Source organism: Lontra canadensis, unplaced genomic scaffold (genome assembly GCF_010015895.1).
Source record: "Lontra canadensis isolate GAN:19392208 unplaced genomic scaffold, GSC_riverotter_1.0 scaffold94, whole genome shotgun sequence".
NCBI classification, from domain to species: Eukaryota; Metazoa; Chordata; class Mammalia; order Carnivora; family Mustelidae; genus Lontra; species Lontra canadensis.
In genome coordinates, this window is record NW_022631088.1 from 4,934,035 (window position 1) to 4,956,065 (window position 22,031).

At 42.0% G+C, this 22,031-nt stretch overlaps 1 protein-coding gene across 1 annotated transcript in view; it reads left to right on the forward strand.

Annotated features, from left to right (window-relative positions):
• ADAMTSL3 (ADAMTS like 3) overlaps positions 1-22,031 on the forward strand; it is a 333,555-nt gene that overhangs the window by 91,504 nt on the left and 220,020 nt on the right. The window contains exon 4 of the mRNA XM_032836843.1: positions 10,957-11,084. Within this exon, the coding sequence (XP_032692734.1) occupies positions 10,957-11,084 (128 nt within the window). The remainder of the gene's footprint in view (positions 1-10,956; positions 11,085-22,031) is intronic.

The window sequence follows — 22,031 nt, forward strand, 5'->3', positions numbered from 1 at the left end:
CCGAGATCATGACCTGAGCCGAAGGCAGAGGCTTAACCCACTGAGCCACCCAGGCACCCCTGGTTATGGTTCTTTTCTAATTTGTTTAGTAGCTATGAAAGTTGCACTTATGGAGAGAAACATTAGCTAGATGTTCTCATCCATAACACTGGATTGTGTAGGAGTTGTTATGGAGAGGTGGCCCTGGGTGACTCCTGGGCTTCCGGGGGACCATGGTGTCCCTGTTTTAGTGCCAGCATAGGTATGTTCCAAACTACGATTTGTCTACACTCTGGGAATTTTTATTTGAGATTTTTAAAATACACTAATATTTTATATTTGAAATACCACAGAGAGAAAGCCCATGGGTTCAAAGAGAGTAGAGTTTAGACAACAAGCATCATGGAATAACTTCTTACATTCTGTTTCTGTGTGCACATTGCTGACCCATTGTTCAGTGAATGTGGCAAAGTGCCCTTTGTTGTTTATTTTAACGTTATTCGTGTCTATGTTTCTTACTTGCTAGAACATGATGTTGTTCTGTAGCAAGATTGTAAAGAATCTGACATGAGTTAGAGATACACATGCCTGTTGATTACCTTCAAACCGACAGTCATTCATTACCAACAAACCCCCAGTTCAGCTCCCAGGGGCCAGGCAAATATTGTGAATCCGCATAGTGGCTAGATGAGATCTGTGCAAATTGGAGGGCATGTGCCCCTTAAAAATCGTGCAGCTAGGGGGCCTGGGTGGCTCAGTTGTTAAGCAACTGCCTTTGGCTCAGGTCATGATCCCAGAGTCCTGGGATCGATCCCTGCATCAGGCTCCCTGCTCTACAGAAGCCTGCTTCTCCCTCTCCCACTCCTCCTGCATATGTTCCCTCTATTGCTGTGTCTCTGTCAAATAAGTATATAAAATCTCTTTAAAAAAATCGCACAGCTGTATCTTGGCTGTTGTAAACATGCTGTAGTAAATATAGATGAATGGATAGAGAGGATGTGGCATATATATGACAATGGAATATCACTTAGCTATTAAAAAGAATGAAATCTTGCCATTTGCAATCCCGTGAGTGAAGCTAGAGAGTATTAGGCTGAGAAAAATGACTCAGTCCGAGAACGACAAATGCCATCTGATCTCACTCATATGTGTAATTTAACAAACAAAACAGATGAGCAAAGAGGAGAAAGGAGAGAAAGAGAGATAGACCAAGGAATAGACTCTTAACTATAGGGAACCAACTGCTGGTTACATTACTAGAGGGGGTGGTGGGAAGGTAGATGGGGAAACAGGTGATGGGGACTAAGGAGGCACTTGTGATGAGAACTTGGTGTTGTATGGAAGTGCCGAATCACTAAATTCTACCCCTAAAACTAGTGTCACACTGAATGTTAATTATACTTGAAAAAACTCATGTGGCCATCCTTCGTTTGCATTATCGCCATGCTGGGATGTGGGTCCTGTATTGATTTCCTCTCTTCCTGAAAAATCAGAAATGTAGATTGTTATGTACAATCTCCACATTTTTAAACATTAGCCAAGAAGTACTTTTTGGGGGTAAGATATGCAATTATAGTTAAAAAAAAATCAGATTTGCAGGCCGGGCTCCTCCTGCGTTCGTGGGGTCTCTCCCTTTATCTTAGTGGGTGTCCAGGTGCTGCTTACTTCCATGACCCAGGGCACTAGGAGTCCCGCCTCAAGGGTGGGGTTTGCAGGTGGTTGAGGCCTGAGTGAGATTCACATGTGCACCACAGGCCACTTAGTACGGAAGCCCCAGAGTCACCCAGCACCCCCTTCCTCCTTGTGATCTAGGCAGCATACCGGTCCTGTTGAATCTAGCTCCTGGAAACTGCATGTCTAAGAAAGTCCATCTGAAAAGTTCTCATCCTAAGGCAAAAACAGTTTTGTAACGATGTATGGTGACAGATATGAACTAGGCTCGTGCTGATCACTGTGGCATAGACAACTGTTGAGTCATCACGTTACACACCTGAAACGAGTATGTTCTGTATCAGCTGTATCTTGGTATAGAAGTAAACAAACAGCAACACAAACCTTCACGTCCGTGACCTCCTCTTGCAGACCTTGGTGGTCTCCAGCCCTGGGTTCTCATCTCTTGCGTGCCCTGCGGGCTCTGTCCCTGCATTCCTTCCCCACATCCCAGCGAGGGTAATTTTCCCAAAGTAACGATTTGCCCAAGTCTCTCCTCTGCTTAAAAATAAATATTCCATCTCCTCTCCCTCATATCAGGGAGATCATATGATGGTTGTCTTTCTCTGATTGACTTATTTCGCTAAGCATGATACCCTCTAGTTCCAGTGAGTCAGTAAGTTACCGTGCTGGAAAGCTTCCCCCGGCCTCCAGATCTTCTCTCTGCACCCTGCCATCCTGTGCTGCCCCCACCCAGGAGGCGGACCTGCGCAGACTGCATCAGTGCCCTCCCATGTCCTGTGGCTCCCATTAGCACTGTAGGGCACTGGAGACGGGGAGGAGGGAAGTGTATTTGCGAACTTGGCTCTCACTGTAGGGTTGATACGAGCTGTAATTCTTAGTCACGGCCTTAGCGCCTCTCAGGAAACCTTTACACACAGCATCTGGCCGCCCTTGCCCCATCTCACACGGGAGACCCAGGCAGATAATGTGTCACTGCATGCACAGAGCCTGCCTGGTGCTAGCCTGAAGGGCCGTGTCAGCCCTGGGCTTTCCCTGTGCCCTGTCCACACCTTAGCAAATCGTGGGTTTTTAGAATTCTCCTCAAATGGTCCCCGTCTGAAGCTGCCCTCTGTGTTGCGCTGGGCCCTAGGTCTCCTCCCTAACCCAGTGGACTGGATCGATGTATACAGAGGGTCAGCCTCCCTCTCGGAAGTCTGGAAATGGTTCGTTGGTGTTCCTTCATCTGGACCTGGAGAAAACCTTGGTCACCGTGATTTGGGAAGCCTTGGTAACATTTGCGGGAGAATTTTCTTTTACTAGAACAAGAAGTCCAACCAACCTCCAAATTAGGAGTTTGCGCGGAGGGTGTGGACGGTCGGTCCATCTGGCTAACTCGGGGACGTACCGGTTGTGGTGAGGAGTCCCAGCACTGGGGCGGCCTCCCCGGTGTTGCGGCTGGCCGGAAGGATCCGGCAAAGAAGAAGCTTCCTCAGGGGCTCTCCAGGACTGTACCTACCCGGGGCTCAGGGAAGCGGGGCCTGGCTGGCTCTCCCCTTCTGGTCTCCTGCAGAGAAATCTTCCCAGGAGGAGGGTCTTCACTCGCTCCGGGGTTGCCATGGGAAGCAGGACTTGGCCGATGTGTTTGCATGGGATCAGTGAGGGGTTTTACGAAGGTGGTGAAATAACCGGGACCACATTGTTGGAGCCAAACCCTGGAGGCCATGGGTCATCAGGGTCATAAGCTATGGATATCCAGGCGTCCTCCTTACCATGGTGTCCGTTACTGGAGGTCAACCACAGCCCTGAGGGAGACGGTCCTACTTCTGCCCCTACGTCAGGAGGTCACCAGTGGCCTGATGCTGTGTCACATGCCCATGTCCTCCCCCTCGCTTCATCCCCTCGTGCAGGCATTGTGTCATCACACATCCTCACAAGAGGAAGCAGGAGTGAGAGCAACAAGATATTTTGAGGGAAACTGTATTCATTTAACTTTTATTACGTATATTGTTACAATCATTCCATTTTATTACGAGTTATTGTTCATCTCTCTTTTCTAAAAGATTTTATTTATTTTAGAGAGAAAGAGGAAGCACGCAAGCAGGGAAAGGGCAGAGGGAGAGGGAGCGAGAGAATCGCAAGCGGACTCTCCGCTGAGCAGGGAGCCCGGCGTGGGGCTCGATCTCACAACCGTGAGATCAGGGCCTGAGCTGAAATCAAAAGTTGGATCCTTGGGGTGCCTGGGTGGCTCAGTGGGTTAAGCCGCTGCCTTCGGCTCGGGTCATGATCTCAGGGTCCTGGGATCGAGCCCCGCATCGGGCTCTCTGCTCAGCGGGGAGCCTGCTTCCCCCTCTCTCTCTGCCTCCCTCTCTGCCTACTTGTGATCTCTGTCTCTGTCAGATAAATAAATAAAATCTTAAAAAAAAAAAAAGTTGGATCCTTAACCAACTGAGCCACCCAGGCGCCCATGGTTCATCTCTTCTTGTGCCTGTTTTATTTTGTTTTTTATTTTTTTTAAAGATTTTATTTATTTATTTGAGATAGAGAGAGAGAATGAGAGCCAGTGAGTGAACATGAGAGGGGGAAGGTCAGAGGGAGAAGCAGAACCCCTGGTGAGCAGGGAGCCTGATGTGGGACTTGATCCCGGGACTCCAGGATCACGACCTGAGCCGAAGGCAGTTGCTTAACCAACTGAGCTACCCAGGCGCCCTGTGCCAAGTTTATAAATTAAACTTTATCATAGGTATGTATGTATAGGAAAAATCATGTATATATATATAGGTTTCGGTACTATCTGTGGTATGAGGCATCCACGGGGGGTCTTGGGATGTATCCCCATGATAAGGGACAACTGTATACATTTTTCAGTAGAGGATCAAATGAACTGGAAAGGGAGAGGAAAGATCCAGGGGTAAGGAGCGTCTCTCACTAGTGCCTCACGAACATCTTTAGTTCTGTGTTTAATATATTCCAGTTGAATTGACTTGTCAAGTATGTGTGACAGATTGAGTGACATTTTTATGTCATTTATCCAGTGCATACATTTAAAATTTTTTTGTTGTTAAAGACTGTAAGGTCATATTAACCTGAAAGAATGTATTTACTGTTAACAAAATCTGGGTCATTTGTGATCTCCTTAAATAACCTCTGTGGTAACATTGGAATGAACATTTATTTGATGTCTGGGAAGTAATATCCCAGTGGAACTTATTTTATTTTGGGTTGATTTTAATATGGAGCTGTTAATATAGCATTTCCAATAAGTGACCTTATATGTGAAATCTGTGTTTAATTACTAACATTTTTGCAAGACTGGTAGAACTGTACTCTTTATTATAAGTCACAGATTTAAGAACTTGTCAGGAAAATATTTTATGATTTGATTTATGCATGGGGATCCATGAAAGGCAAGGAGTCCTTGAGTCTTTATGAGATCGTGAACACAGTTACTCCTACAATATTCTTGGCTTTTTCCAGTCCTGTTATATAATGAGTAAACAATATCTCTTTTGCATTTTTCATCCAAAAATATTCCCCAGCTAGAGCTTCACTTAGGAAAATATGATTTCCTAAGAGATCTTTAAGCCTGATAGTTTTAACCAAACAACATGATGTGCATTTTGCTTCTCTGAATGTGTTTCCATGGGTTTTCTTCTAGTGGTTCCCCCTCCCAAAAAAGAACTTTTATTGGGTGTTTTATTGCATAAATGGTACATGTTCATTGTATAAAAGTGGGAACCATAGATAAGCAAAGGGAAGAGACTAGGAAAGCATCTAATTCTAACACAGTTACAAAATAGAGACGAACCAAGCCCGAGACCCCACCGGCGATCACATTGAGGGAGAGGGGCTCATAGGGATGGTGAGGGTCCGCTGGCACCTTCTGCAGAGTTGGCACATCCTTGGAAGGCACACATCCCCGAGGAGGCTCTCTTAACCAGGTAACAGGTGCCTCTGTGTCAGCTTCTTCTTGTTCTGGGGCCCTGTGTCTGTCACAGTCAAGGCCCAAAGGCTGCTTCTTTGTCATCACACTCCTCCAGCACCTGTCACCTGCTGCTGGCCATCCAGTGGCTTGTCCAGGTCACTCCTCCAGGAGCACTGATTCTTGAACTTCAGAAGCCCTTGGTCTTTGTTCCTGTATGGGAAATTCACAAGTGTGTCTGGGTCGTGAGCATCAGTCAAAGGACGGGTACCCCTCGTGTAATAACCTGGATACAGCCAGACGCTTCTGAAAAACAGAAGCGTAGCTCTGCTTGCAACACAGAGAGGGGAAAAAGGAGAAGTCCCCAGTGAGATACCTGGAGAAAGTTGTGGTCAGGTGAAACCCAGCAGCAGGTGCCTTCCTTCCAAGATGCAGATTGCCCGCTGCCTGTGACAATAGGTCAGCAGCTGGGTTTGCTGGATTCCTGATGTGTAACGTATAACGTACTGATAACATGGCATTCAAATAATTAGTTAAGACAGCTTATGGAGATGCCCGTGAGAAGGTAACCGGGAATGGTGGTACCCAGCTGACAAGCCTCGAAGTTGACTCTTCAGAGGTACCTTCAGGCCAGCCATCAAGCTGACACCCATCAGCCAACTTTCATGGTGCCTGGAGTTCAGGGCTGGGGCTGGCCGAAGTGGAGCTGCCTAATAATACCCCTGTCTTGGGAGGTTGCCCGCCACCCCACAGCTCAAGAACATAGACCCACCTGCCTGACCTGGGCTGCTGGATGGCTGCTTTCTTCCCTCCCCTCAACTTCTTCTGCCCCTAACACTGGACGATAGTGATGGGTATTATTCCTTATTTTTATTGTAACACTAAACTGTGTCCCCAGATTCTAAGTCTGATTAGTTGGCTGCTGATTTGGCATTACAGTCTGCTTACTACTTAAAAAAAAAAAAAGGCAGAAATATGCATTAATGGAATTCCGTAAGATTAGGGAGCTATGTCCAGCATGTTTACTAGGGACCTGGGTGGAACAGGGAAGTTGCAAAGCTGAGCAGAGTGGCTCATAGGTGGGTGACAGGTCAGGTTCAAATGCATCTTGATAAGCCAGCGCTCTGGGCCAGCACCAACAAGAGGACATCCCGTAGTGATTCATGTTAAGGCCTGCAGAAGCGAAGATGGGAGCGAGCAGGTTCTACTGTCCCTGCTTTGAAAAAGACGCTGTTTTGACCTTATTGAGACATTCGCTTATTACATTTAGGAGATGAGGTGTGATTTGTTACATGTGTGTTGTTTTAGTTAAATCCCCCTGCAGTGAAGGTTGTCATTTCCATTTTATAGGTGAGTTTTAGAAAGGTTAAGAAATGTATCCAGGGTATCCACATAGCTTTTGAGCATTTTGTGATATGGCCTCTGTGATGGGATCCAAGAAATGGTGTGTCTGAAAAGGAAGGGAGGGAGGGAGGAGAGAGAAAAGGAAGGAGGGAGGGAGAGGAGGAAGGAGGGAGGGAGAGACAGAAGGAAGGAAGGGAGGAATGAAGGAAAGAGGAAACTCAGATTTTATCGGAAGAAACCTGGAGGGTTGGTCAGTGCGTGGTCCGTGTTGTATTCTGGACAGTACATTTTAAGATGAAACACGCGCACACTTAATTGTGTGCAGAGTAAATATTTGTGGAAAAGCTGGGACGGTTGAAGGGAAAGCTCTGGCAGTATTCTCAAGCAGAAGCTGATGGAGACTGGCGGTCCCCTGCCCTGGGGGGAGGTCCGGTCCAGGAAGGAGCTGCTGTGCCACCATCAGGAGGAATGCACAAACATGCTCGAGCAGAAATGTCCCAGTGGTGCTTTCTTCTGCCACCAAGAAGCTTTTCTCTGACCGTCTGTGCTCGCTGTGTGCTGCTGGCATCAGAGGGTGAGGCCAGAACTGGGTGCACATCAGGAATATTACTGCTGCTCTTTGGGCGAAGAAGCATCCGTGAGAAGGAGGGTGGGGAGACCGGCTGAAGGCAGCAAAATCCCATCATCATCTTCCCAGCCAAGGGCAGGAGAAGAACTCGAGGACCCCTCTTGAGATGCGTTTTTTTCTGTTTTCTTTGGGGACGGGAGCGAATATCTCACTGACCTAACCGGAGAGACCAAAAGCCTACATTTACAACGTGCCTATTTTAGTTATTTTAAAATCAAGATTCTTTTTTTTTTTTTTTTTTGGTAAGTAAAGGTGGAGAAGTTATGGAAAGAAATCCGACTCTAACTATAAACCGAACAGATGGGATAGTAGGAATAATAACAAATTAAAGCAATATTGCAAGAACTCTCAACTTTCATTTAAAAATATATATGATGATGTTTTTCAACTTTTCACATTCAACCTATCGGTAGATCGGGTGACAAAATGAAAAATCAATTTCAGCTGTGTATATTTTAAACGTTTACCTAAACGATTTGGACTTACCAGCCCAGAAGTCCAGATGAAGGTATTAAAGTGCTATTTGTGTGTGTGTGTGTGTGTGTGTATGTGTGTTTTATGAATTAGAACTTTATTTCACATTATGTTATAGACAGGATGCAGTTCCACTTGGTGACATTTAGTGTAGAAAATGGAACTGAACGGTGATCTAATTAGAACAGTAAATAGTACGGGTTTAATTAGCTCGTGTTCCTGATGACGGAGTTGATCAGTTCCCAGATATTTACCCTTTCCTTTCGTTGGACTATTCCCAAAGGGTTGCCTTGAGCAGGACCGTGCCTGGGGTTATAAATAGGTAGCTTGGCAAGAAACCGTGAAACTCACTGACCGGTGAGTCTGGGGTGGAAATGATTGGAAAAATCCCTCCTTGGTTCATTATTCCATTTCACTTTTGAAAGCCCTTTCTACAGATCCCCCTCTTAATTTAGAAAAAAAAAATTTGGGTTAGATGAGGTAACATGGCCCAAGGGCTTAAGGAAGCCCATGTAATATCTAGTTCAGCTGTTCACTGTGGTTTTATTAGTATTAGGGTTTCCTTCATAAACATTCCTGTTCTCTGACTTACAGCTTCCCTGTTAAATTCTCTCTGACTTGAACTTTTCTCTGCATCGATGTGGTCTGTCTTTGCTTGCTTACAAATGTTAAATTCAAGTATGACAGTGTTTGCTTTAAAAAGATTTTTTGTTTGAAAATGCAGAGAAAGAAAAACAAAAGAAGATAAAATCACTCAGAGTCCTCGAACCTGGAAGTCACCATGGTGAACATTTTAAGTTAACTCACTCCTTTCTCCGTGCACTTACACGGTTACCTATATGAAAATGATGCAGTCTTCCCCTGTGCTCTAACAATTGCCTTTTATCCTCTTCTTCAAAAATAAAATTATTTTTGAAAAAGATATCCAAAAAATGCAAGGTCAGATAAAACTAACACCCATTACAGCACCCCGTGGGTTCGTCAGATAGAATGTTTTGTCTTATCAGCTTCAGATCTTTTATGAGGGTGAAGGGGCTATAGGACATTCAGCTGGTATCCCTTTGTTGTGGATAGCATCTGCTCAGAGTCCCACATCCTCTGTTCTCAGAGGCAGCTTGACCTTGAAAATGCCTTGGGTGTTTTTGTTTTAATGTAAATAAAGTGGAAGTTTAATGGAAATCTAGTCTTTTCCTTTATAGTTTCTACCTTTTTTTAAAATATAGAAATAAGGGTTTTATTGCTCACAATTTTTAGAAAAGTTGTTGGCTTAAAAAATATCTTTTTTTTTAATTTAAATTTTGTGTGTGTGTGTGTTCCAAAGTTCATTGCTTACTTTGTTGACCTGTCTAGGACAGTCTTGCCTAGGTCAAGTCTATAGACTGTTTATCTATAATTTTTCTACTCTTTTAGAGTCTCAGTGCTTTTAATAAAAATTTCCAATGTATCTGGAAATCATTTTGGTGTATTTTCTGAAAAAGCCCTCTTCTTTTTTTTAATTAATTTATTTCAATGGGAAGGGGCAGAGGGAGAATCTCAAGCAGACTCCACACTGGACATGGAGCCCGATGACCTTGGGCTCCATCTCATGACTCTGAGATCATGACCTGAGCCAAAACCAGGAGTCGAATACTTAGCCAGCTGAGCCACCCAGGCATCCTGGTTTTTGTTTTGTTTTTATAAACATTTGTCACTCTGACTTGTGGTTCCATCTTACCTCCTTATACTTGGGTCTGTTTCTGGATCTTCTTTTTAAAGAAATTTAATAGATTTTCAGTACTTATCACAATGCCAACTCTCTACTCTTAATTGAGGCAATTTCCCTTCTTTTACAGTTTTTTATTGGCTCCTGTAGACTTACTCCACCAGATGAACTTTGGAATCATTTTGTCAAGTTCAATAAAAATTCCTTTGGGGATTTTGGAGTTGTTATAAATTTATAGATTAGTTTGGAGAGAAGTAACATTTTATAGTTTCAAGTCTACCCATTTAGGACTATGTACGTTTCTCCATTTATTCAACAGAGCCTACTCTAGGCCCCTTAATGCAGTTTTGTAACTTTATGTAAGTAAGACATAATCATTTCTTCTCATATCTACACCTACATCTGTCTATATATTTTTATTTTTATTTATTTATTTATTTTTAAAGATTTTATTTATTTGACAGACAGAGATCACAAGTAGGCAGAAAGGCAGGCAGAGAGAGAAAGGGAAGCAGGCTCCTCACTGAGCAGAGAGCCCAATGCGGGGCTTGATCCCAGGACCCTGAGATCATGACCTGAGCTGAAGGCAGAGGCTTTAACCCATTGAGCCACCCAGGCGCCCTGTGTATATATTTTTAACTTATACCTGTCCTCCTCTTTTCTCTAGAGTATCCCAACATAAGTCAATGGTGGCCATTGCAGAAGAATAATTAAACCAAATTAATTATTTGGTTTAATTAGTCGACGCTTCTCTATTTTCTTGGATTCCCAAGGCTTTAGTTACATTGTTTTCTTGGGATGGGGCCCATTTCAGGAGATTTCACAAATCCTCATGCAAAATAATTTCCTTGGAGCGAGCGCCTATCTGCCTGACAGAAGGGCAAGGCAGGATTTCAGTGGTGAGAAGTCTTAGGTACAAGCTGGGGACCCTGCTGTGTCGGTTATAAAACATAACTTCGTCTATTTAAATTTTGGAATGATTAAATTTCAGAGTTACAACTGAGCTTAGAAGCTGCCTGGACAAAACCTTCATAAGGTGGAACGGTACTCACGTGTCACTAGTTTCCATATACAACTGTCGTCTGTGTGTGTGTGTGTGCGTGCGCGCGCGTGTTTAATGTAGCCATTCCAAAGCAAAGCACTTTTAGGCAACTTTCTGTCTGTGAACAACTTAGAATAAGACTGGAAAAAACTGGAAAAACGTTAGGAAGAGTCTAGCATACGTGTCTTCACTTACTGTGTTTTTTCACATTCTAGACCTCAAGAAACACGCGTTCTGATGAAGAGAAGGACAGCAACTGGGATGCTTGGGGCAGCTGGAGTGACTGCTCTCGGACCTGCGGGGGAGGGGCGTCATACTCTCTGCGGAGGTGCTTGACTGGGAGGTGAGTGGTGGTCTTATGGCTCTTCTCTGTGGATGTCAGTGCCTTTGAAGGATGGAGCTGGGGAGACAGCTTGGCTTCTTGGCTTCAGAAGGTACTGGGACGCTGATATGACATCTGCTGTATATAAACATCATCGTCCTCGGGGTACCATGTTTAAATAGCACTGGCCCCATTTTCACGAGAGTGACCTAGTCCATCCACCTGAGACTCCCAGCTCAAAGGAGCCTGGGGCACTCGACACTTCAAGCTTTGCAGGAGGGAAGGCCGGCATGTTAAGTCACTCGCCCCAGATTGTCCAGACTAGGGATAATGGCTCATGTCTTTTGAATTCTACCCCTAAGTCATCTCACTTTGTTCACTTTCTCTGAGCAACCCGTCGATTAAGAAGGCAATGTACGTTCTGTTTTCACACCTTAGGTACGCTTATATTACATAACGTGTTAAAACTTAAGATTGGCTCCTTTAAAAAAAACACGTTAGTTTTTTATGATGAGCTCACACTCATCATTGTTTTTGGGACAATTTGAGGTAATCCTTTGTAGGGCCATTTAGATCCCAGCCAAGGATTCACCTCAGCTGTCAGGTAAGACGGAGCCCCAGGTTGATGGAACCTGGTGTCCCTGTTCTGGACCAAAGGAAGGCTTCAGGATCATGGCAGGTGTCTTCAGATATGGGATATTGAAAAACAAAAAGGTAAGTTGATTTTCCCTGGAGGGTGTCAAGGTGTAGATCAGAAATGCGGGGAGAACACATTTTGTTTGGCTCATGTCGGGATTTGTTGATGTTGCTGTTCTATGGGATATTTAAGAGTGACTACATACACCTTCCAGTTTCCTTGAGACCGTGCACGGCAGGTCAGATGGAAGATCGTGATGTGGCCTTGCGAAGGAGGACCCTTGGTTCACTGCAGGACAGCAGGGGAGGTTGTTGGAGGTCCTGTTGGCGTCATAACCCCAGGCTGAGTTCTAACTCCGAGCACTGGGCTCTACGCGAATGGTTGCAGAACTGAACCCAGGGATTAGTCTTGCACAGACAAAGTGGTGTACCTGCTTCCCCAGTACTGTTACCTTGGGGAGGAAGCGAAGACCCTGTTACTCGTGTGTCACACTGTGTGGAAGGATGACAGGATGTGATGCTGTACTGGCATGTCTCGATCCCGTTGAGGCCTACAGTAGGAGGACCGGGTGCCTGTGGGCAAGGGTCGGGGAGGGGCTTCTCATGTGTAGAATAGGACCTTTTTTCCCACTGCTGTTCAGTCACTTGGGGGAGAAGTTTCCGGCGTAGAGTCTGGTGCCTAGAAGGTAGGACTTCGGCACTACTCTGTCACCTCCAGATCTGAGGAGTGTGAATGATTTGCAATCAGTGGTGGGATTCAGTTGGCAAAGGAATGTGGTTCATTTGTGTTTGTCTTTTTTTTTTTTTTTTACTATTATGCACTTGTATTTGTTAAAAAGAACCAGAGGCATATATTGAAGATCATGGATGACCACTTTCATCGTTTTGTCATACAACCCAAATGCTTACATATTTATTGGTTATTTTGTTAATTAAAAAATGACTTTGATTTTGTCTGGAGTATAATTTTGCGAAGTGATCTATTTGTGTGTGTGTGTGTGTGTGTGTGTGTGTGTATGTGGTGAGCGTGCATCTTCTCTCTCCTAACTGTGGTCAGCTGATCATTAAATACTTTGGAGAAGAAAGGGAAGTTGCTAAGCTTCTTCTGTCTTTTCTGCACCTATTCAGGAAGGGAAATTTGGGCATGATGAGAGCACTAGGAGGAGGAGGTCTGCCTTGACATTGGAGAGCATGTCTCGGTGCCCTGTGCTTTGGCAGACGTTTAAAGCTCTCTCCTTCTGTTGTGAACCCTCTGATGCATTTCTCTGAGGCAGTTTCCTCTTTTCTCCAGTCCCTTGGCATGTCTTGCCAGCAGTGCCCTTGAGATGTGCTGTTCACAGTCCTGTCTTGGCAATACTCTTGTTCCCTCAGCTCCTGGACAAGTAGGCACACTGTGGGTGTCCCCCTGTTGATGTCTCGTCACGCTTCAGTGGCCATCCTGGCAGGTTCCCAAGATAGCGCTGTGCTGCCTGTCTTGCCTGTGGCCCACCTCTGGCTCACCAGAAACCTTCCTGATAGCTTTGCTAAACGGACTCTTGAAGTGCTGGTATTCAGTGTGGTAAGACTTACTCTTCACACAGGTACCGTGACCAATTTCTCCGTCCTTAAATTGCTGAGGTATGAATTAGCCACCAACTAACTGCAGGAGACATGGGTTGAACTCTTTAAGGGGGTACCCTTAACCTGGTCTGGGGTTAGCAGATTGAAGCCCTCATCACATTCTTTTTTCTTGGTGGGGCAGAGTGGAAAGTAGGATCATAGCACACACTTCTCAAAGAACTCTTCAGAAATCCTTCCTCTATGTAATCCTCCATGAGAGGTCTTCAGCACCAGATCCTTTTAAAAATCAATCAGTCTTCTATTATCTATCTATCATATCATCTACCTTCCAGTATAGCTAAAGGACGGTGTTAGGTTAGTTTCAGGGGTATAGTAAAGTGACTCAGCAAATCTGTACACTCTTCGGTTCTCACCATTATAACTGCACTCTCAATCCCCTTCACCTCTTTCCCCCATGACCCCACTCACCTCCTTTCTGGTGACCAACGGTTTGTTCTCTATACTTAAGAGTCCGTTTCTTGGTTTGTTTCCTGTTTTCTTTGTGTTGTCTCTTAAGTGGTATTTGTTTTTCTCTGACTTACTGCACTTAGCATTGTACTCTCTAGATCCATTCATATTGTTGCAAATGGCAAGATTTCATTCTTTTTCACAACTGAGTAATACTCTACTGTGAACACATCTTCTCTATCCATTCATCTACTGTGGGCACTTGGGCTGCTTCCATAATTTGGCTGTTGTAAATAATGCTGCAACAAACAGAAGGGTGCATACATCTCTTTAAATTAGTGTTTTCATTTTCTTTGGGTTAACACCCAGTATGGAATGACTGGATCTCTTGGTAGTTCTATTTTCAGTTTTTAAAAGAATCTTCATACTGTTTTCCACAGTGGTTGTACCAGTTTGCATTCCTGCCAACAGTGTATGAGGGTTTCTTTTTTCCCACATCCTTTGCCAACACTTGTTTTTTGTGTTTTTAATTTTAGCCATTCTGACAGGTATGATGTCATATCTCATTGTGGTTTTGATTCCAGTTGCCCATCAGTGAGCTGTTAATATCTGCAATCATTTTTATTAATCCAAAGCCACGTGATTGCAGATATTAACAGCTCACTGATGGGCAACTGGAACCAGAAATTTGAGAAGTAAACATAGTCATGGACTCAGAACCCGAGATTCTAAGATCCCTGAAGGAAGCAATATGCGGAAAAGTGATTTGATCGTAGCTATACTTTTTATCCAGGGACTCACTAATTCTTAAGCAGTGAGAGGCAAAGAAGCCAAGGAGGAAGCAGTTACAAAGAGGTTGAGAAGCTAAGCGGATTTATTGGTGGTCTCATGGTCCTGGAATGTAAAAATTGGGGTTCAAAGCCCTGGTAGACACCTCAGGTGATACACTGGTATTCCTGATGGACTATATGCTAGGAGAAAGGTTAAAAAAAAAACAGTCCTAAATAGACTAGATGTTATTAAGACTGAAACCCAGTTTTGAATGAGCTTAACTCTACTTTGAGTGATAAAATGCGTTGTTATTCCAACCGCCTCCAGGAAGCTTTAAAAGAAGAAAAACCTAAAATACCCTGGAGGAAGATGACATCAACCTGAGATTATACCAGTTTTCATAAATCATTCCCATAATTTAATAAAACATTACCAGTCTTACCGTGAGACAGGATCAAGAAGAAAAACAGACAATAGAAAAAGGTCCTGAAGCTGTTAGATCTACGTGTGGAAAACAAGAACAACAACAAAAACCCTGCAATAAATATGTTTATAAGCATAGATGACAAAATATAGGATTTTACCAGAGAACTGGAATCCATAGAGTAGAGTCAAATGGAAATTTGAGAACAGAAGCCTGTGATAGCTAAAATTAAGAACTAAATAGATGATGTTCACAGCAGATTAGAAATAGTAGGACAGAGTATAGGTTTGTAGAACTATCCTGGCTAAATTATAGAGGGAAAAACACAGGAAATAGAATAATGAAAAAGTCTAAATCATTTGCAACTGGAATCCTAAAAGGAAAGGAGATAGGAAATAGAGTAGGAGCACTATTTGAAGGGATAGTAGCCCAGAATTTTCCGAAACGTCTAAAAGTTACTGCATGAAGATGTAAAGCTACAAATTCAAGAAGCTTTGCAAACCCCAAAGAGAGTAAGTATACATAACCACATTATAGCAAGATCTTAAAAGAAGCTGGAGAGAAAAGATATATCATCTTCAAAGGAGCAAAAATAACATTGACTAGTAAATTCTCATTAGAAGATAATGAAACGACCTGTTGAATATCTTGAATGAAAATAACTGTTACAATAGAATTCTCTACCTATTGTATTGAAAAATAGCCTTCACATGTGAAGGTGAAATAAAGATGTTTTTAGACAAACAAAAACTTCAGAACTCTTTGCTACCTGAACAGTGTTCAAAGAATTGCTAAGGGGATTTCTTCAGGTAGAGGAAAATTGTCCCCATATGGAGGATGGAAACGCGAGAGGAAATGAAGAGCAGCTGAGAATAGAAATGTAAGTGACTCTGAGCCACTTAAAGCAATAATAGTAAGATTTGTGGGAATTAAGTATACGTAAAATTAAAAGAGAGGGAAACCATGACATGAAATTTGGGAAGGGAGCAAATGGAGCTAAAATGATCTAATGTTTTTGAATTGCCTGGAAAATCATAGAAGTAACTAACTTACCTTTGACTTTTCTGAGTCAGGGATGCGTGTTGTCATATTTAGGGTTACCGTTAAAAGCATAATAAAAAATTATATAACAACTATCATAGAAGTAGAATAACAATAAAATACTTGATTGATTACAAATAACTCATGAAAGAGAGGAGAGGAAATGGAAGTAGAGTGAGTACAACAAATAGAAAAGAAATGTTAAAATGGTAGATGTGAACCCCTAGTTATATCAGTTGTTACATTAGATGTATATGGACTAGGTAGTCCAGTTAAAAGATAAAGTTTGTTAGAGGATAAAACAAAAATCATACGCTGTTTACTAGAGACAAATGTTAAGAACATCTGAAAATCGTAGGAAGAAGCTATGACATGTGACACTAAATGAAAGGAAATTGGTGATGCTATGTTGGTGTCAGAGTAGAAACTAAAGGAAGAAGCATTGTCAGAAAGAGAGGGATCATCTATATCAAAACTTGGAAGATGTACCTTAATCCATCCTTACAGGCAAGTTTATATCCCAAAACACACGTATTAGGAAAGACTTGGCTGCAGTTGATGGTCAAAGCTTCCATTTAAGCAATAAGAGCTAATTTTTAAAAATACATATATACATGGGGTGCTTGGGTGGCATGGTCAGTTAAACGTCTGACTCTTGGTTTCAGCTCAGGTCATGATCTCAGGGTTGTGGGTTCAAGCTCCATGTTGGGCTTTGCACTCAGCTTGGAGTCTGCCTAAGACTCTCTTTCTTCTTCTCCTTCTCCCCTCTGCTGTCTCTCTTCCAAATAAATAAATAAACCTTAAAAAAAAGTGTGTGTGTGTATCTCCAAGTCCCTATACTCCAAATATCAGGGGTCTGGATTAGAGTTAGTATTTGGTCAAGTCCCTTGTTAATTCAGTTCTGGATCTCCATGGAAGAAGTGTCCTCTGACTGGGTGAGAAGCACTTGTCTGGGTCTACTAAGCTCTGGGGTCAGTATCTCCATACTGGGAGATCATCAGGAAGCACAGTGGAAGTCATTCATGGGAAGAAATTTGCCTTTCTGCTGGACGAATTTCTTTTCTATGATTTTTGTGGCTTTCCTTTATTTGGAGGTAGTTTTAGCACTACCTATTCCATACGTAACCCTTCCAGAGTGCCAGAGCCGCTATAGGCACTGAGATTTTACAGGGACCCGCATCCAGTGGGATCATATGTGCCTTCACATTTTTGTCTTATGCTGGCCACCCCCATGCTCTTCTTAATAGCTGGGAGTTGCGTCCGCTTTAATTTACTGGGTATAGGAAGGTTCTCCTACGGATCTCTTTCTCTTCCTTCCAAGGCAGGCTTCCTTTCTGTGTACAGGGAGTCGTGTATTTCTACACCCCTTTTAATTCAGACTTGCTTACACTGTATCTCGAAGTTCCTGGCTTGTGTCTAGCCTCTTTGGCTTTCTAAGTATGATACAGGGATGTCCACTTAGTAACGTGCCTTGTCGCTCATTTCCGTATGCGTTTGTATGGGGGAGGGAGTTCAATGTAGGTGTTCAGATTACTATTTCTATTTAAAATCTTTTTTTTTCTTTTATGTTTTTCTCTGAAGTTTTACCTTTGGCCATTTGGAAATTATATATATGATCTGGGTTTTTTTTAAACGGATGATTAAATTGAAGATGTTCAAAAGCCATATTTTAATAATTACTTTATAGCTATCACTGCCCATAGCAATGCTGAAATAGTTTCTTCTGATTTCTCCAATGCGAGATGATGAATGTTTTACACTTTTCCTCTTCCCTTCCGCTTCTTGGGTTTTGTTATTATCATGTTTGAAATTTTATGTTCAGCTTATTGGCAGTGGCATTTTCCTTTCTGTCTTTTCTTTTGTAATCCTATTTCAGACCCATGTTGAAACTTCACTCTGTGTGTGTGTGTGTGTGCACGCGCGCGTGCATCCATGATTTCAGTGCTCATTATCGGTCTTCTTAATTCTTCATTTTGAATCACTTTGTTGGCAGGGATAGGTTTGAGCTGTGCTTCTGGAATTTTAATGTGCATATGAATCACCTAGGGATCTTGTTAAAATATAAACTTTGATTCAGTAGGTCTGGAGTGGGGCCCAAGAGCTTTCATTTCTAACAAATTCCCAGGTGATGTCAATGCTGCTTGTCCATAGACCACACTTCAAGCAACAAGGCTTTATGGCCTTTTTAATTTCAGGAAAAAGCTGTGGGTCTTAAACTTTATGAGCCCTTGTACATCTGAAAATGTCTTTCTCTTGCCTTCACACGTAAACAGTGAATGGCTTATTTAGGAATAACATTCCTGAGACAGAGATTTTCCTTCTCAAGACCCAGAGGTTCTTTTTCCATCACGTTCGGTCTACACTGCGGCTGCCCACAGAGCCGATAGGCCAGTTTGATTTTTTTTGTTGTTGTTGTTCATTTGTAGATAACCTATTTGTTTTGTCTGGCAGCCTATGGAAGACTTAATTTTTTTTTTTCATCAAGTCAAGAATTCTATAAGGTCGTGTCTAGCTCTCAGTCTTTTAAAATTTATTTCTCCCTGGCACATAGCACCCATTTTTTGGTTGTGCAAATTTAGATCCTTATTTATTGTAGGAAAATTTTTCTTCTATTGTATCATTTGCTGTTGGTTCTTGCCCCTTTGTTCTGGGCCTCATGAACTTCCATTACTTCCATCTGCCTTCTGCTTCTGTTGTGTTCTCTCCAATCACTTTCATTTCTTTTGTCTTTTTGTATATTTGGGGGTGATTTTTAAAGACCCTTGCCACTTGAATTTGTGTGTGTGTGTGAGAGAGAGAGAGAGAGAGGTCAATTTATTGACTTCTAATGAAGTTTTAAAATGCTCCTATGGCATATTTCTTACCTTACATTCTTTCCTTCGGATTAAACCTGACCCATTTCTGTCTACTGTCTCAATCATCTACACTGTATCTTGCATGCATTTGAGTCTTTTTTTTTTTTTCTTAGTATGATATCTGGCTAATTCTTACTGATTGTGCAGGGTCACCCTCATTTAGGAAACCTATTTTGACACCTTGGTGTAACTTTGATGTTCATCTGTTGTGCTTTTTATATTGTTGGCAAAATAAGAGTCCTTCGAGGGAAGGGTCAAAGACTTCACCACTCCAAGATTTAACATAGTATCTAACATGGGATTCGGACCCAAACAGCATTAATTGAATGGGTCATTGAATGTGTGCTCACTATCAACTTGTGTTTTTTGGTCAGTGCTCTTCTTTCTGACTAAAGTGGTCTTTCCCCCTTTTTCTGGTTGACATGTAGTTGACCTTGAAAACTCTTCTGAATCCTCATTTCTTCCTTTAAGCATTTGTTGGCAGTTTTCGCCCTTTACTAGGTTATGTGCAATTCTTCCATGTTTCCATGGGATCTTGTGAATATTTCTATAAGAATGTTTATTTCACGGGGCGCCTGGGTGGCTCAGTGGGTTAAAGCCTCTGCCTTCAGCTCAGGTCATGATCCCGGGGTCCCGGGATCGAGCCCCGCATCGGGCTCTCTGCTCAGTGGGGAGCCTGCTTCCCCCTCTCTCTGCCTGCCTCTCTGCCTACTTGTGCTCTCTGTCTGTCAAATAAATAAACAAATAAATCTTAAAAAGAAAAAAATTTAAAGAATGTTTATTTCACCATGTTGTTTTATTTCTGTTTCCACAACTGAGACCAAATTTTGGTGGCATAGACTGTGTCTTTCATCTCTTTATGTTCAATGTTACTACTGACATACGTTGGAAATTGGGTAAATTTTATTTTATAAATAAATACATGAATTAATAAATCCTGGAGTTGACTAAAGAGATGCCTACTTGACTATAGTATAGGTCCATGGGGTGGGTTAAGTGTTGGCCATTTTGTGAAGAATATTGAGAGCTAAATTGGGAAATATGGATTTTTTACAGTAAGATTTTTTTTATGTTTTTGCATGTTTATTTACTTATTTTTAAAGATGTACATGGATATAGTTTAAAGAGCCAAAGAGCTCAATGAGGCTTGAGGAGAAAAACAAGTGTCTGGATCCCCTACTTGTCATCGTTTCATTCCTTAAGGGTGACTGACTGACTGTTTTCATATTTATTCTAAATTTCTAAAGCTTACATTGCAACTTCTTGGTTGTTCAGTTGTAAACATTATCTATCAGATTTATACTTTGGGAGACGAGGATTTTAGCAACCTCTCACATCTTTCATTCCCTGACTGCAGCTGTGCCGCACACACGCATACATGCAAACACTCTCTCTCTTACTTCAGTTCCTCATCCTGGGGTCACACACAACTTTGGCCAGACCACTGTTCAATGTTTAAATTATTACAACTGTGATCCTTACACTACTCACAGCTGAGTCATGTAATAGAGTATGATTATTTTTCCTTTCCTGAGTATATTTTTCTTTCCTCTAGAATCCATAATTGGCTCTTCATGTGTTTGCTTGCTTTCATAGTTTTCTACATTTTTATCACTAATTCAAAAAAAATGAGCTGTTCTAATTTTCAAAAATTTTTCTAATTTTCATTCTCTTTTATCTTCTCTTAGACTTCTCTCCTGGAGAATTCCAGATGGCCTGCTAATTGCTCTCTAGCCAGGAACTCAGGGCATCCCGAGTCTCATCTCACTGTCATCATGTGTGTGTCATTTACCTCTCCTGGGTTCGACTGCCTGGTCCCTAATCACTTCTCCTTTTTTTTTTTTTTTTCCTTAACTTCCTCTTCCTTTTATGGAGTACATTTTTTTCAGGAGCTTCCTGGATATCTGAAAATGTCTTTATTTTATTCTCAAAGTGGAAGGATGGTTTTCTAGGTACAGAATTGTATGGAAATGATTTTCCTTAGAAACTCAAAGGCATTTGTCTTCCAGTTTCACTGTCCTCCAACACAGAGTGCTGTTACTATAAAATCTGAAGGCATTCTGATTTTCTACTCTTTTTTCCTCCTCTCTGGATGTATATAGAAGCATTTGTATGCTCCCATTTCTCTGAAATTTCATAAGGCTGTATCTTGTTGTGAGTCCGTTCTTATCCACTGACTTATACTTACCATGTGCTCTTCCACTGTGAAAATTTATTCCTTTAAGACTTGAGTTATTTCTTTGATGATTTCTTCTCTTCATTTTTCTCTATTTTCTTTTGTCGAAACTCTTATTATTGAGATACTAGACTTTATTTCCTTCTCTTTGTCCATTTGCCCTATTTTCTGGGAAATTTACCTAAACTATTATTTTCCAGCTTGCTAAATACACACACACACACACACTCTCTCTCTCTATATATATATATTCTAAATAGTCTAAATATATGTGTGTATATGTGTGTGTGTATTTCTCTCTATTTTCTTTTTCTGAGATTTTTTTATTCCTTGAATTAAAAAAATAGCATTCTGTCCCTGTTCTCCAGATGCAGTATATTTTCTTTTATCTCCAAACATATAAATAGGCTTTTTGAGGAGGAAGTTTTCTTTTCCTCCTATAGTCCTAGTTCCTTCCAAAATGCTGTTTTTCATTTCATGTTTGTCATTAGGTTTCATGTAAGAGACTTTTCTAAGATTTCTGATGATCTGTTTGTGTTCATATTTAAGAACAAGAGTTGTGAGCTTGATTGTAGGGGTGCGGTTGGTTTATCTCATTGCCTGATAATGTTCTAGGTGTTTTATTTAGGGCTGCTTTGACTTGTCAGACAAGGATCTTTGGATTCCAATGGTCTAAGAACCAAGTAGGGCTGAAAGCTGGGGTCTCAGCTCTAAATATGTGAATTTTTAAAAATTTAATCCCCATTTTCAGTAACTTTTCCCTTAATTGAACCATGTTATCTCTCAGTCTGGAGACTTTTTGTTTTACCCTCTTTAGATGATAGTGTGCAGTGTTTTGCCAAAGTAAGGAAAGGGAGCCGGGAGACTTAACTGCTCCTTAGGCAGACTTTCAACCAATTTTACTGTTTTTGGCCCCAACTTTATCCCATTTCCAGAAATATCTCATGTGCCTCTTCTGGAGCCTTTTGTGAATTCTGTAGAGCAAATTGAATTGCTTTTAAAAATTCCCCACTGCTGTCTTTGGACTTTCTTTCTTTGGTCCGTGAAATCCAAACATA